Here is a 16671-nt window from a genome sequence, read left to right as displayed (position 1 = left end):
AACTCCACCACTCTGCTAGCTAGTTACAGCTGCCACCAGTGGGAGCAAGTAGCTGCCCTCATCGACTCTGCACCGGAACCCTTAAAGGGCCAGTTGGCCCAGGTTGCGTCGAAGGGGAGAGCCGTGTCAGTGCACACCCACACATTGCAATATCTATGGACATACAGCTAGGAGTGCAGTCTCTGGCCAGAACAAGTAAAGCAAACTACACCGATCAATACACCCGTACTACTGCACATCACTGAGGTGGTTGTGGGCAGGATGTACAGTTTTGATTGCATGGTTCCAGGCTGTAGCCCATACAACGTACTCCTAAAGCCCTAGGCCCTGCCCACATCCACCACATCGTATTAGAGCAATGCATACACCTGTAGTATGTTAGCATGTGAGATGGTTCTGGGGAGGGTGTACTGTCTTGGGTGCATGGCTGAATGCCATGCACCCAGAAACGACCTTCTAAGCAGTGGAGTTATAAGCCAATGTACACGTATACATTCAAATGTATGCGGACATATATACAAATCTGTAGGTCCAGCCAACAAGCACTACAGCATATTAGACAGGCACGTTAGTGGCTATGTTGTTATGGTGCAGTTGCTGTTTCCATAGGAAGAACACTTTTTGACTGTTTTATACCTGTGCTATACTTGGATGAATCGTCACCAAAGTTTGCAAAAAAAATTGTATCGCTCACTGACTTTATCTGGAAAGTTTGAGGATGTTTGGTGCAGGGGGGTGCAAGATATAAGCGGCAGAGGTTCTGAAAACATCTCATTTCTCCTTATATTGAATGGGGGGAAAAAGTACATGCACGTGAACATGTGACTCATTGCCTGATAGGTTGTACAACAGCGTAAAGTAAGTGAGCTTTTTTCGGTGCCCCCCCCTGTTTTATTCATGTTTTAGAGTATGCGGATATCGCTAGTAACACATCGAAACCAACACTGCATTGGACTTCACACACTCATGTAACAGTATTTCAGAAGTTGACCTTTGAGGGGGCCGGAAAGGGATGTGGAAGTACAAAAAGAAAAAGTGGAGCTTTATTGTCACCAAAGTTATACGTTTAAATGCAAGTTCCTGCTAACTGTTCCACAAGCAATTGCTGCATGTGGGTTCTAATGTTTACGTTTCATTCATGTTTTAATGTACGCGGATATCGCCAGTAATACATTGAAAACAAGACTGCATTGGACTTCACACACTCATGTAACAGTATTTCAGAAGGTGACCTTTGAGGGGGCCAGAGTGGGATGTGGAAACGCAAAATGAAAAAGTGGAGCTTTTTTCTCACCAAAGTGATGAGTTTAAATGGAAGTTCCTGCTTACTGTTCCACGACCAATTACTGCGCGTGGGTTAAAATGTTTTTGGAATAAAATTGCCGTCAGACTGGCGTCCTCAGTTTTGTAAACTACAGCACCCATCTGCAGTGCTTACTGGAAACATCCCTTTGGGATGTGTATGGGAGTAGCGGTTCTCATAATTGGATTGCAATATGTTGCTTCAAAGAAAGAATGTATTTGGCTTCTGAGTGAAGGCCACATGAGTTGCTTTTTTGGTTGACCGCTCAATATGCCCGCGCATCTGAGTGAATGTATAAGGGGCAATTGTTTTTTGACCTTGAGTGAAAAGGGAAACTTACTGGCAGTTCACGGAATGAAAGGGTCGAACAAAATAGCAATTGATAAAGTTATAACATTGATAACTGGCTCTGCGCCAGTCTCCTGCCTCCCCCAGGTTCCAGGGGCTCTGCTCCTGGCTACGGCTCTCTCCAGGGGCTCTCCTCCAGCCTCCTGCCTTCCCAACCTCCTGCTCTGTCTAGGCTCTAGGGGCTCTCCTCCAGCCTCCTGCCTCCCCCAGGCTCCAGGGCTCTGCTCCAGCCTCCGGCTCCCTCCAGGTTCCAGGGGCTCTGCGCCTGCCTCCCACAGGCTCCAGGGCTCTGCTCCAGCCTCCGGCTCTCTCCAGGCTCCAGGGGCTCTGCTCCAGCCTCCTGCCTTCCCCAGGCTTCAGGGGCTCTGCTCCAGCCTCCTGCATTCCCCAGGCTCCAGGGGCTCTGCTCCAGCCTCCTGCCTTCCCCAGGCTCCAGGGGCTCTGCTCCAGCCTCCTGCCTTCCCCAGGCTCCAGGGGCACTGCTCCAGCCTCCTGCCTCCCCCAGGCTCCAGGGCTCTGCTCCAGCCTCCGGCTCTCTCCAGGCTCCAGGGGCTCTGCTCCAGCCTCCGGCCTTCCCCAGGCTTCAGGGGCTCTGCTCCAGCCTCCTGCCTTCCCCAGGCTTCAGGGTCTCTGCTCCAGCCTCCTGCATTCCCCAGGCTTCAGGGGCTCTGCTCCAGCCTTCTGCCTTCCCCAGGCCCCAGGGGCTCTCCTCCAGCCTCTTGCTCTCTCCAGGCTCCAGATGCTCACCTCCAGCCTTCCCCAGACTCCAAGGGGTCTCCTCCAGCCTCCTGCTCTCTCCAGGCTCCAGGGGCTGTGCTCCAGCCTCCTGCCTTCCCCAGGCTCCAGGTGCTCTCCTCCAGTCTCCTACTCACTCCAGGTTCCAGGGCCTCTGCTCCAGGCTCCTATCTTCCCCAGGCTACAGAGACTGTGCTCCAACCTCCCATCTCCTCAATAATTCCAGCCTTCTGGGACTCTCATTCAGTCTACAGCCACCTGCCTCCCCCAGGCTCCAAGGTCTCCTGTCCAGTCTCCTGCTCTCTCCAGGCTCCAGGGGCCCTGCTCCACCTTCCTGCCTTCCACAGGCTCCAGGGGCTTGTTTCCAGCCTCCTGCCTTCCCCAGGCTCCAGGGGCTCTGCCCCAGCCTCCTGCCTTCCCCAGGCTCCAGGGGCTCTGCTCCAGCCTCCTGCCTTCCCCAGGCTCCAGGGGCTCTGCTACAGCCTCCTGCCTTCCCAAGGCTGCAGGGGCTCCCTTCCACCCTCCTGCCTTCCCCAGGCTGCAGGGGCTCCCTTCCACCCTCCTGCCTTCCCCAGGCTGCAGGGGCTCCCTTCCACCCTCCTGCCTTCCCCAGGCTCCAGGGGCTCTGCTCCAGCCTCCTGCCTTCCCCCGGCTCCAGGGGCTCTGCTTCAGCCTCCTGCCCTCCCCCGGCTCCAGGGGCTCTGCTCCAGCCTCCTGCCTTGCCCCGGCTCCAGGGGCTCTGCTCCAGCCTCCTGCTCTCCCCAGGCTCCAGGGGCTCTGCTCCAGCCTGCTGCCTGCTCTCCCCAGGCTCCAGGGGCTCTGCTCCAGTCTCTGGCTCTCTCCAGAGGCTCTCCTCCAGCCTCCTGCCTTCCCAACCTCCTGCTCTGTCTAGGCTCCAGGGGCTCTCCTCCAGCCTCCTCCCTCCCCCAGGCTCCAGGGCTCTGCTCCAGCCTCCGCTCTCTCTAGGTTCCAGGGGCTCTGCGCCAGTCTCCTGCCTCCCCCAGGCTCCAGGGCTCTGCACCAGCCTCCGGCTCTTTCCAGGCTCCAGGTGCTCTGCGCCAGCCCCCTGCCTTCCCCAGGGGCTCACCTCCTGCATTCTCCAGGCTCCAAGGGCTCTGCTTCAGCCTCCTGCTCTCTCCAGGTTCCAGGGGCTCTGCTCCAGTCTCCTGCCTTCCCTAGGCTCCAGGGGCTGTGCTCCAGCCTCCTGTTTCCTCCTTAACACAGCCTTCCGGGACTCGCCTCCAGCCTCCTGCCTTCCCCAGGCTCCAGGAGCTCTGCTCCAGCTGGCTGCCTTCCCCAGGCTCCAGGGGCTGTGCTCTAGCCTCCTGTCTCCTCCTGATCCCAGCCTTTTAGGGCTCTGCTCCAGTCTGCTGCCTTCCCCAGGCTCCAGGGGCTCTGCTCCAGCTGGCTGCCTTCCCCAGGCTCCAGGGGCTGTGCTCTAGCCTCCTGTCTCCTCCTGATCCCAGCCTTCTAGGGCTCTGCTCCAGCCCCCTGCCTTCCCCAGGGGCTCTGCTCCAGTCCCCTGTCTTCCCCAGGCTCCAGGGGCTCTCTTCCAGCCTCCTGCTCTCTCCAGGCTCCAGGAGCTCTGCTCCAGTCTCCTGCCTTCCCTAGGCTCCATTGGCTGTGCTCCAGCTTCCCGTTTCCTCCTGATCCCAGCCTTCTGGGGCTCTGCTCCACCCTCCTGCTCTCTCCAGGCTCCAGGGGCTCTGCTCCAGCCTCCTGCTCTCTCCAGGCTCCAGGGTCTCCTGTCCAGTCTCCTGCTCTCTCCAGGCACCAGGGGCTCTGCTCCACCATCCTGCCTTCCACAGGCTCCAGGGGCTTGTTTCCAGCCTCCTGCCTTCCCCAGGCTTTAGGGGCTCTGCTCCAGCCTCCTACCTTCCCCAGGCTCCAGGGGCTCTGCTCCAGCCTCCTGCCTTCCCCAGGCTCCAGGGGCTCTGCTCCAGCCTCCTGCCTTCCCCAGGCTCCAGGGGCTCTGCTCCAGCCTCCTGCCTTCCCCAGGCTCCAGGGGCTCCCTTCCACCCTCCTGCCTTCCCCAGGCTGCAGGGGCTCCCTTCCACCCTCCTGCCTTCCCCAGGCTGCAGGGGCTCCCTTCCAGCCTCCTGCCTTCCCCAGGCTCCAGGGGCTCTGCTCCAGCCTCCTGCCTTCCCCCGGCTCCAGGGGCTCTGCTCCAGCCTCCTGCCTTCCCCTGGCTCCAGGGGCTCTGCTCCAGCCTCCTGCCTTCCCCCGGCTCCAGGGGCTCTGCTCCAGCCTCCTGCTCTCCCCAGACTCCAGGGGCTCTGCTCCAGCCTCCTGCTCTCCCCAGGCTCCAGGGGCTCTGCTCCAGTCTCCGGCTCTCTCCAGGGGCTCTCCTCCAGCCTCCTGCCTTCCCAACCTCCTGCTCTGTCTAGGCTCCAGGGGCTCTCTTCCAGCCTCCTGCCTCCCCCAGGCTCCAGGGCTCTTCTCCAGCCTCCGGCTCTCTCTAGGTTCCAGGGGCTCTGCGCCAGTCTCCTGCCTCCCCCAGGCTCCAGGGCTCTGCTCCAGCCTCCGGCTCTCTCCAGGCTCCAGGTGCTCTGCGCCAGCCCCCTGCCTTCCCCAGGGGCTCACCTCCTGCATTCTCCAGGCTCCAAGGGCTCTGCTTCAGCCTCCTGCTCTCTCCAGGCTCCAGGGGCTCTGCTCCAGTCTCCTGCTTTCCCTAGGCTCCAGGGGCTGTGCTCCAGCCTCCTATTTCCTCCTTAACACAGCCTTCCGGGACTCGCTTCCAGCCTCCTGCCTTCCCCAGGCTCCAGGAGCTCTGCTCCAGCTGGCTGCCTTCCCCAGGCTCCAGGGGCTGTGCTCTAGCCTCCTGTCTCCTCCTGATCCCAGCCTTCTAGGGCTCTGCTCCAGCCCCCTGCCTTCCCCAGGGGCTCTGCTCCAGTCTCCTGCCTTCCCCAGGCTCCAGGGGCTCTCTTCCAGCCTCCTGCTCTCTCCAGGCTCTAGGAGCTCTGCTCCAGTCTCCTGCCTTCCCTAGGCTACATTGGCTCTGCTCCAGCTTCCCGTTTCCTCCTGATCCCAACCTTCTGGGGCTCTGCTCCAGCCTCCTGCTCTCTCCAGGCTCCAGGGGCTCTGCTCCAGCCTCCTGCTCTCTCCAGGCTCCAGGGGCTTTGCTCCAGCCTCCTGCTCTCTCTAGGCTCCAGGGGCTCTGCTCCAGTCTCCTGCCTTCCCTAGGATCCAGGGGCTGTGCTCCAGCCTCCTGTTTCCTCCTGCTCCAGCCTTCTGGGACTCTCCTGCAGCCTCCAGCCTCCTGCCTTCCCCAGGCTTCAGGGGCTTTGCTCCAGCCTCCTGCTCTCTCCAGGCTCCAGGGGCTTTGCTCCAGCCTCCTGCTCTCTCTAGGCTCCAGGGGCTCTGCTCCAGTCACCTGCCTTCCCTAGGCTCCAGGGGGCTGTGCTCCAGCCTCCCGTTTCCTCCTTAACCCAGCCTTCTGGGACTCGCCTCCAGCCTCCTGCCTTCCCCAGGGCCTGTGCTCTAGCCTACCGTCTCCTCCTGATCCCAGCCTTCTGGGACTCTTCTCGGGCATCCTGCCTGCTGCTCTCCCCAGGCTCTGTGGGTTCTGCTCTGGTCTCCTGCCTTTTAGTTCCTCCCCCAGCTTCTTCTCTCCCTCTCTGCAGCCAGCACCGAAGAAGCTCATCCTCCTCATTCCACCAGCTCTAGAGGTTCTATGGGGCTTTTAATCCTCCTTCGATCCTCCCTCTGGTGGAATGGGGATTAGGTGTGGTAGTTTTTGTATAGGGAACTAGGGAATCCTAGTTCTTAGTCTGGACTGCAGCTTTGAGAACCACATCTGCCATATTGGCATTCCCATCCTCCTCTTGTTCTTTAGGCTTTTGACTGACTGTATTAGCATTATCTTGGTCTAGCCTAAGTCCCCCTTGGTTTAAATGGATTCCAGAGCAGCTTCAGCACCCATGCGAAGGGAGCTGAGTGTACCAGAACCGCCAGCCCATGGGTATTCTGATCCTCTCTTTTGTTAAAGGGGCCAGGGTCGCTACTGTTACCCTATAACAACGTGTCTGTTTTGCGACTCCTCCATCCACTAACTCGTTGAAACGGAGCACTTCATCCCAATTTAAAGGCTGTACATCTGACTGAGTGACTTTGAGTCCATAGTGGAGAAGTGCGCCCCAATCAGTATGCAAGTACCAGGCACTATATTCCACGCATCAGAGCTTAATGTATGTTTACACTTTCTTGTAATTTCAGAGGGTTCATTATTTTATGAACAGGTGCAGTTAAGGGGGAAAGCATGTTTACATTTTCTTGTAATCGCAACACGTTAAGTTTGTGTACAGGTTTAATTTATATTTCATTTTCTTACAATCTCAACCAATTCAGTTATTTAATTAACAGGTGCACAATAGTTTGATATGTGTTTTTCATGTTCTTGTAATGCTAGCAGGTTCAGTAAATGTATGTTGAGGGTCAGAGTTTAATTTATGTTTACATTTTCCTGTCACCTCACTCAGCTCGGTTAGTTTACATACAGGTACACAGCATAATGCATATGTTTTTGCACTCGCAGGGTAGTGTATGTACAGCTACAGAGTTTAATGTATGTGTAGATTTTCATGCACTGTATGCAGATCAATGAATTTATGTACAAGTATGTGTGTGTTCTTGTACTCTCAGCAGGTTCCGTTGATTTTTACAGGTGCACTATATCATAATATGTTTAAACATGTTTTTGTAATCTCAGTTAGTTTATGTAGAGGTGCAGAGTTTAATATATGTTTACATGTTCATGTACTGAAAGCAGTTCAATTTGCTTATGTACAAGTGGAGAAGTTAATGTATTTTTACATATTCTTGCAATCTAAGCAGGTTCAGCTGTTTTTACAGGTGCACAGCAGTTCAATGTGTGTAAACATTTTCTTGTTATTTTAGTAAGGTCATTTAAATTATGTAGCAGTGCAGAGTTAATATTTGTTCACATTTTCATGCACTCTCAGCAGTTCAATTAGTTTATGTACAATTGCAGAGTTTAATATGTTTACGTGTTCTTTTAATCTCCGCAGTTTCCGTTGGTTTTTTGCAGGTGCGCTGCAGTTTATTGGGTGTAAGACTTTTCTTGTAATCTCAGTACATTCAGTTAGTTTATGTAGAGGTGCAGAGTTTAATCTATGTTTACATTTTCATGGACTCAAAGCAGTTCAATTCGCTTATGTATAAGTGGAGAAGTTAATATATGTTTACATTATCTTGTAATCTCGACAGGTTCAGTTGGCTCACCTGTTTTTCCACTGGTCCATAAGGACGAGGATGAAACACATTTGATGGAGAGGCCTGAACCGGAAGTAATTACCACTGGTAAGTGATTGCCATTAACACTGAGTACAGATCACAGTAAAGGGGACAGTGACTGATGTCTGTAAAGTCAGGGTAGCTGTTTCAACTCTCCTGGTCACTTTGGAATTGTATGGCTCATAGCTGAGCCTGTGGGATAGTATAGTTCCTGGATAGGCATGAAACAGAAGCCCTCATCTTTGCAGGCCCTGAAAATCCCTGTACTGTATTGCTTTTCAGGCTCGGGCCTGATCTGCCGAATGCTGACTCCCATTTAGAGCTTGTGTTTTTGCACACTCTAAAGTTGTGAGAACACTAAAGTGTCCTTATGAAGCTCTGATGTTTGGTACTCGGCCGCAACCCTACTTTCTTCCACCTCAGAGGGGACTGTCTGCATTAGGTGATGGCATGGATCGGATCAAAATACATTTTGTCTCAGTCACATGATGCAGGAAGGATGGATGACTCATGACTCTTCACTTAGATACAAACGAGGGATGGGATGACTGTATTATGCGTTCACTAATGGTTCTGGTGAGAAAGTGCCTGTAATACCACTGGGCGATCCCTGCATTCCTCAGAGCCTTCAGCTTGGGTAACACGAGAGACCGGGGACCACCACTTGCCAAAGTAGCATGATGGCTGATCCCTCAGCCCTATTCTCCTCTGATAAGGAAAACCATATACATCTCCCTTTCTTCTGACCAGGAGATAGTGTGAAGGCCAAGAGGATGTGCTGTCCACTGATTGGTGGATACTCATAGTGGTATCACGCACAGATTGATTCATTGAAGGCCCTTATCCTTGTGGTCCCCAGTTGGCAATGTGTACAATGGGTGGAGCTCAATGACTTTTCATAAATGATCTGGCTTGAGACCTAACACCTCATTTCAAATTGTTTAGTTGAAAGGATTAGTGGCCCCTCACCTGGTGTGCTTCAGATTGCTAGTTAGATGGATGGGTAGTGCCCCTGTGTCCCCTGTTATGTAGGATTTCCATTTGCTATATTAACACTCTAGTCTCTACTTCCACGTTTCATTGTAGCTGGTGGACATAAAGCCATGTTTTAGTTTAGTTTTCCTTCTTTTCTTCATTTTAATGCATTTAGCATTATGATTATCAGGCACAATGTCAAAGGCAATGATGGTAATCATTTGCACTCCCTGCCTCCATCTTGAGTCGGCCCACTCTCCAGCTGGAGGCTACAAAAGACTCCTCTGGGAACACTAATCAGGAAGTAATTGAATCATCCCAGCAACACCAGGGACAGAATCAGAGAGACCAACCACCGATGGACTGGGTGATCAAGTGACAAGATCATCATTTCATCACTTCTGTGTTGTGGCTTCACTTTCGGTCTCTAAGATCACTTCTGGTGACCTTCTTGGATAGATGACATCACTTGCTGCGGCCATCTTGAGTCGCTCCACTCTCCAGCTGAAGGCCACAAGAGACTCTGAGAACACCAATCAGGAAGTAATCGCCTCATCCCAGCAACACCAGGAACAACATTAGAGAGAACAACCACTGACGGACTAGGCGATCAGGTGACGAGAGTATGTGACATCACTTTGAACTGCCTAGGGGCGCACCCCAGTGAATGGTGAATACCAGCCATTTACCAGCCTCTTTGCCCATGAGCCTTTGCTTTCACCTTTCTACCTGCTGCACCTGTGAGTTTCCCTAACTTGCTAATTACTGTGCTGTCTCTCCATACCACAGTACTCTGTGTGAGAAACCCAAAGGTGTCTCACTTACTAGTTCCCGGGGATCTGTCGTCCAGGTGGCCAGGACACGGCCATCGCTATAGGATACAGTACCTGGTGGTGTACCAGTGGGAGAGGATCACCTGGGTGAGGGGTCCTCAGGAAGTGGGATACCGAGGTTTGAGATGCGTTCTCCCCTTCCTTTTAACACCTTTCCCCATCCTACCCAATCAGATATTCAGAAGCTCTACCCCCTGCCCCGTTTCCCGACAGGAATACTTTCTCACACTGTAACAGACAAAGGACTAACACCAGAGCTGTTTTCCTGACATGTGCCAGCACACGGGTCAGGCAGAATCCATGCACATCTGACGGTCCTTTACCTTCCCCACAGGGATAAAAGGCAGAGCAGGGAAGCACACTTCGAGCAAGGCCGAACGTACGAGGTGACAACTACACCAAACCGGCAGATCAAATGGAGAAGGAAAGCGGTAAGACCTGCAGGGACAACGAAGGGGGGAGTTGCCCTTGCTTATTCAATTCAAACCCTCAATTCCTCTGAACAGGAAATCATAAGACTGGGAGATATAGCTGGTGTGTGAAGCAGCAGACAACAATTGTACACGTGGGCCTCCCGCATTGATAACACAGGCGGAGAGGACACCAGCTACCGTGGTACTATCCGTGACTCCAGAGAACAAAGATTGCAATGGGTTCATCACAGCCATTGAGTCGGAGGAACCCCATAACAGGCAGAACTGTGTTGAGCCCAAGGTTTCAAGTAGAAAAATGTGTGAACACAAGAGAAAGAACTTGTGTGTGTATTTGAACTTTAAAGAAAGCCCAGTTGACTGAGGTCCAGATGCCGAGGGGTCCGGCGCCAGGTGGGCGCTCATTCGAAAGGCTCTGACCGGGACCTGTTTTTGAAACTACAAGAACCAGAAGGTCCTAGGAAAAGGTGGCGGTAGGTGTCAGAGTGGTCCTAAAAGGGTCACGTCAAATCCTTTGTACAATCGAAAGAAAGTCTCTGACCCATTGCCAGAGGAAAGCTAGGGGAAGGGAACCCCTCTTGCTGAGAAGATTGTGAACTGTGGAATAAGGCAAGTGTGAACCCAACCGAGGGATACCGAAAGAAGGCTAGGAGAAGGAAAACCCTGATTTCTGATGGAAAACAGCAATACAAGAACTGTGTTAAAATTCCTTGAACTATGTTAAAGAAAGGCCGTAGTGAACCTGATGAAGGGAGGCCCAAGTTGAGAGAATTACGACTAAGCAGAGTGAACTGTGAACGGTGTGTTAAAGCGGCTATGTGAACCCAGCGGAGCAAACCAAGGGGAGAGCTAATGAAAGTGAATCCCGCACTGTGACAAGAACAAGTTGAACTGAGTGTCTGCCAAGAGTGAACCCGGCCAAGTGTTCTCCATAGTGAACAGTTGTTCAAAAAGGACATTGGGCCTCATTACACGGAAGGCGGTGAGCCATGGCGCTATTAGCGCCATGGCTCATGCCGGTAAAATACCGGCACCGCCTTGGCGGAAAGGGGATTTACCGCCCCATTCCAAGGTTGGAGGGGCGGTAAATCCCCTTTCCGCCATTGCCCTTCCCCATTCCCATTTCTGCCCCATAGGGCTCTATGGAAATGGGGAAGGCGCTAATTAGGACACCGCAATTTTGCGGTGCCGTAATTAGCTCCGAGGTCCCTTAGCGGGTTGGATTTTAACGCCTGCAAGAAGCAGGCGTTAAATCCTCCAACCCGCAAAGGGACCTCGTAGTACGGCGGTAAGGGTTAACGGTCACCGTTGCCATTAACGGTGACCGTTAACCCTTACCGCCGTCCGTGTAATGAGGCCCATTGAGACTCTAGGAAATTGTAAGCTGCACTTGAAAGGCCTTAGTGAACCCGACGGAGGGAACCCCGAGTTGCAACGAGGATCCGTACTCCGGCGGAGAGAGATCCTGGGGGCAAAGAGCAACAGCCCAAGGTGCAAGATAACAGAGAGAACTTTTGCACTCCTAAGGCAAGAGACTTTTGCAGGAAAGAGACTTGTCCTCTGAAGGTTTTGATAGTGTTGAACTGGAACTGTGAACCTCATGCTGTCGAGGCCCAGGAGTGTGCTGTGCTCGAGAGTCCCGCCTTGTCCCGTGCTTCTAACGTGGGCAAGGGAGACCCAGCCATACCATCCTGACCTATCATTTGGTGAGTACTTCTTCCTTTTCTGGTGACCATTATCCCACACTCTTTTTGTAATTTAGAAGTAAGGATTGGCAATAGTTCTTTTTATTACAGGCCCTTTTTAATTGACAAGACGCCACTAGGATTGCCTTATTATTTGATGGTCGTAGCTTGCTCACATCTTAGAATTAGGTTTAGATTAGGCGTTTATATCATCCATCATACGGTTCAGGAAACACCCTTTTACTGTGATCACTGTGTCTGTCTTTACTGTTGCCACCATGAATTCCTTACATCAGCTGCAATTAATTTGCTACTGATGCTCCTGCTGCTCGTCCTACTCACCTCTCCCTATGCTTTCTCCAATCACGCTACAACTTGCTCCTTTTCTATCCATCTCTTCTCCCTCTCTCATTTCTGACTGTCTGTCTGCAATCCAGGTGTGGTATGCCGCCAACAACTTCTGGCTTAATGCCAGTAAGACAAAGATCCTCCTCATCGGCACACCTGCACCTTCCTTTCCTGTCACTCTCTGGCCGGCCTCCCTTGGCCTTCTCCCTGCCCCCATTGCAGAGCTAAGAACCTTGGGGTTATCTTCAAGTCCACGCTTTCCTTTTCTCCACAGATCTCTGACGTCTCCTTCCCCCAGAAGCTCACGGTCTCCAGAGCTCTGGTTCGCTCTAGGCTGGACTATTGCAACAGCCTCCTTCTAAATCTGCCTGAAACCTCTCTCCGCCCCCTGCAGCTTATCCAGAACAGGACTGCGAGACTTGTCCTTGGCCTCAAGCCCTGGGATCGTATCTCTCCAGCCCTGAAATCTCTTCATTGGCTCCCAGTGGCTGCACGGATCAAATTCAAGACCCTTTGCATTGTTCACAAGGCTTTCTGGGGCCTGGGTCCACAATACCTTCAACTCTCCCTCCGTAAATACCTTCCTACTCGAGCTCTTCGCTCCTTCACATCCAACTCCCTCAGGGTCAGTCGCTTCTCCAAGAAATGAGTTGGTGGTAGATCCCTTTCCTCGGCTGGGGCCCCCCCTCTGGAACAGCCTCCCTGCCTCTCTGAAACTTGAGGAGAACCATCTTTGGTTCCAGAAGCACCTCAAGACCTTGCTCTTTGCTTCTGCCTTCGCTCTTCCTCTCCCCTGCTAATCTGTCTGCTTGGTACCGGGCACCTAGTTACCCTCTGATTTCAGGCCTAGATCCCTGCATGCCCAGCTACACACCCGCACTGCCTCCTGGCAACCTATGCACTTGAGTCTCTATCTGCTACCCTACAGTCCCCTTCCAGCACTTATGAGACACCTGTTGTCAACACCTTATTCTTGCACTTACCACCTACTGGCCGCACTACCTGTTGTTCGATCACGTGTTCAGCACCATCCACTCCTCCCCTGCCCCTCGCACTTTCCCCCTTCCCTCTCCCCTGCACTTGCACGTTTTCAATGTCACTGGGCCTAGTAAGATCATTGTTTTGTCCTCCCTTGTTCCCTTCCCTGCCTCGTCGCGCTCTGAAACACTTGTGTATGGGCGTGATACAAATAAAATACCCTATCATATCATATCCCTATCATAAAACTCAAATGTCGAAATTCCCACTACTCCATCTCTCGCCCACCAAACAAAGCTGACAAACTAACCATACCACCTCTAACTCCTCACCACGTTGCCTCTCTTCCTCTGAGACTCAACTTTTCTACTGTTCCTTACCTCATCAACTGAATATTGCACTCTGGAATGCTCAGTCTGTATACAACAAAACCTCCTTTATCACTGACTACTTTCACTCCAGTGCTCCTACCCTCGACCTTCTTGCTATCACTGAAACCTGGCTTTTCCATCTGCCACTGCCACTCTGGCAGCCCTACACAACTCCAAACTATCCTTCATTCCCTTTCCACGTTTGACTCGCAGAGGAGGTGCCAGACACCTACTCTCATCCTGCATCAACGCCTCAAATCTCCTGTGTCACGTCCTCTCCTACCTCTCATGAATTCACCATCTCTACTATTGCTCCACCTCACTTGCTTCACATCATCTTCACTTATCTTCCCCCTTTACCCACTGGACCAGTCTTTGATGAACTTGGGCAACTCTTTGATTTTCTTTCCACTAAGCTTTAACCTTCCCTCTCCAATCACTTCTCAGAAATCTGAACTTTAGCCTTTTCTTAGAGACCCCGCTCTCCACTCTAGCCAGAGCCAAACTATGCGCGCACCTGAAGAGTCCCGGTGAGTCCCGCTTTGCCCGGACGTCTCGACTTTTTCCTCTGCGTTACAAAACGAAAGGACTAATCGTGAGGACTTCTATACCCACAAGGCACTTTTCTAAAACCAGTGGGCGTGTGTATAAAATAAATCACTCGCGCGCACTGCGCGCACACCCGAAGAGTCCCGGTGAGTCCCGGTGAGTCCCGCTTTGCCGCTTCGCTGCGGCGTCCGTGGCGGTCGTGGCTCCCGGGGCTCTTGAATTGCTCTAATCAACTGCGAAAGCTCTGTAATTTTAGAATAAATAGGGAAATTGTTTGTTCTGCTTGGAGGTAAGGGGAAATCTATTTGGAACACTTAAGGCCGTGAACGGCATCTATCGCCTAACAACTGGAATGCCTGTGAACACTCGCCAGCAAATCATGTCAGAATCCCAACAAACACATGAAGAGGCACCAGCAGTTAAGGTTGCTACCAACACCTGTTTGACTCCAATTGTGCTAGCTCTGCGATGTAAATCCAAGACGAACAATAATAATAAAAAAAAAGGGGGAGAGCAGGACAACACCGACATTCGTAAATACGGCTTTGGTATAGCTGGTATAAGTATGCCGGCTAATAAAGACGCTACAACAGCTTCTGGATTATTGCCAAATAACGATCTAGGCGTTATAAATTCCAATTTGGGTATGGGCAGCCGTGCTCTGATTCCTCCCAAGGTCAGCACACGGGTCGAACCAGCGTCTAAACTGGATGGTATTAACAGTTCCCTCACGGATAGCATGCTTTTACATAATGCACTCTCAGGAGCCCCTGCTCATGGAATAATAAACATTGCCAATCCAAGCCGAGAAGCCGTGATTGAACTGGATTCAACAAATTCCTGTTTCTCGGCCAGCGTAAGGGAGTCAAATCTCTCTCAATCTCTGGATCTAATCCGGCAATCTGGTTGCAATGTATCAGGAATAGATGCTTCCTATATAGCCCCTACTCCTCGGAGATCAAATGGGGATCTGCAAATATCTCAAAAAAATGTAGAATCCCCAAAGACCTCACAACTTACCTTAGAGGTAATGAACATTGCATTGATGGCACTTGCCAAGTTATTTGAATCTGTCGACAATAATCTCAAAGATCTTTCAGAAAATGTCAACATCATGAGACATGACCAGCTAGCTATGACTACAGGCTTTGATCATTTACAGAATAGCTTAAATGAGAAACTGGACAATGCAATTAAAGCATCTAAGGAGTGCTCCCAGATGTTGGTTGAGAAACAGGAGGTTTCGTTGAAAGCTATTAAAACGCACGCTGATGTTGATACACAAACAACAAAAATTACAGACTGTATACCTGTTATAACTGTTTTAGATTCTACTGTATGCGAAAACATAATGCCCACAATGAAATCTGTGGCATTAAAAACATCCGTACCTTTTATAAAAGAAATAATCACAGAAAAACTTGGAGCACTTGCTCCTTTACCGATCCCACACGACACACAACTTGTGAATCACGCTAAAAATCTTGTGAGTGGCTCTCATGATTCGAAAACTATATACTCGGTTTTTGATGTGAAGGCTATTAATGCTGTGATTCCAAAGAAACCAAATTCTAAAAAAGATGAAGCTCAAAAGAAAACGAAAAATGTGAAAACTGCGAAATTAGTTGCAACCTCTGCTACAAAACAATTTATTAACAACTTAACACGGGCAAATAGTAGTACTCTTGTTGCATCTAATAATATAACAAAAAAATACACAGCATTGGCAAATTTAAAGAAAACCAAGTTTATTGAGTCAATTAACTCACCTAGACTAATTGTTGACCATCCTCCTTTAGGTGAGTTGATCAAATTAGCAGTAACTCAGCAAAATCCTCATTCCGCCACTGTGAATCAATCTCTTCCTGCTCAAAGTTCCAATGACGCCTGGTCATCTAAAGCACAAAAGAATCCTCCTAAAAACTCTGTAGATGCTAGAACAGCATTACGGCGAGAAATTGATTTGTATCTGGAACAGCGTAAATTTGGACCTCCTATTATACCTATTATAACAAATGGCCCTGCCAAATGTACTTCAGTACTTCCAACATTAGTTGCACCGTCAGTGGTTCCAAATGATAAAAAGAGTTCAACATCTAAAAAAGTTTAATTTGCAGACTTGAAACCCGAGATGACTGATCTCGCCAGTACTCAACACACAAATCATCCGCATTTACCGGAAAATGAACTTCAAGAGATAAGAGATTCAATTGCACAGTTATGGCAACTGAATGAAAGACATGGTTCGTTGTCCCAGGCAGGACCACATGTAGAAACTAAAACACAAACCTCTCAAAATATGCGTAGAAAGGACGCTGACATAATGCCTGGGGCTTCTCGAAAACACCCTGTATCTCTTAGTAAAAAGACAAATTCCATTCCAGAATTGAGATACTCTATGTTGCTAGCATGTCGACCTAAAGTCTCTCCTGTTTACATCATGAACCGTCAGAGCACCTAAACATTTTCTCAGATATTTTTGAGCTACAAGAAATTCGATCTGTTGATTTAGACCAGATTGAATTCCCTAATCAAAATAATTTGGGCACAGCATTAATATGGACTTGGTCTTTGGTTATATACAACATCATCTGTGCTGCAGAGGTTGCTTTATTTAACTTGGGATTCTTGATTACATCTAACTGTAATAGAAAAAGTCCTTTAAAACCTTGTCTCAAGAATCCGCAAAATGTTGTCTCTTACACTCCTAGACAAAATGCAACAGAACATAAAGAACACAGTCACATCACTAGAGTGTAACTAGATTTGCAAAATGATCAAGTAAGTTTAACAGTAATTAGTTGGACTACCCAAGGTTTTAGCCATTTTATTAACAACCCTTGTTCCATTTAGGAAACTATG

At 50.6% G+C, this 16671-nt stretch overlaps 1 protein-coding gene across 2 annotated transcripts in view; it reads left to right on the top strand.

Moving 5' to 3' along the window:
* LOC138489329 (oocyte zinc finger protein XlCOF6-like) overlaps positions 1 to 16671 on the top strand; it is a 111917-nt gene that overhangs the window by 79110 nt on the left and 16136 nt on the right. For both annotated transcript variants that reach the window (XM_069617029.1, XM_069617028.1), the window contains one exon: positions 7613 to 7705. In XM_069617029.1, coding sequence (XP_069473130.1) covers positions 7613 to 7705 — 93 coding nt within the window. The remainder of the gene's footprint in view (positions 1 to 7612; positions 7706 to 16671) is intronic.

This window comes from Ambystoma mexicanum, chromosome 9, assembly GCF_040938575.1.
Source record: "Ambystoma mexicanum isolate Mex_15411 chromosome 9, UKY_AmexF1_1, whole genome shotgun sequence".
NCBI lineage: Eukaryota > Metazoa > Chordata > Amphibia > Caudata > Ambystomatidae > Ambystoma > Ambystoma mexicanum.
Note: the sequence above shows the minus strand (reverse complement) of the source record. Positions and strands in the feature narration are given on the sequence as shown.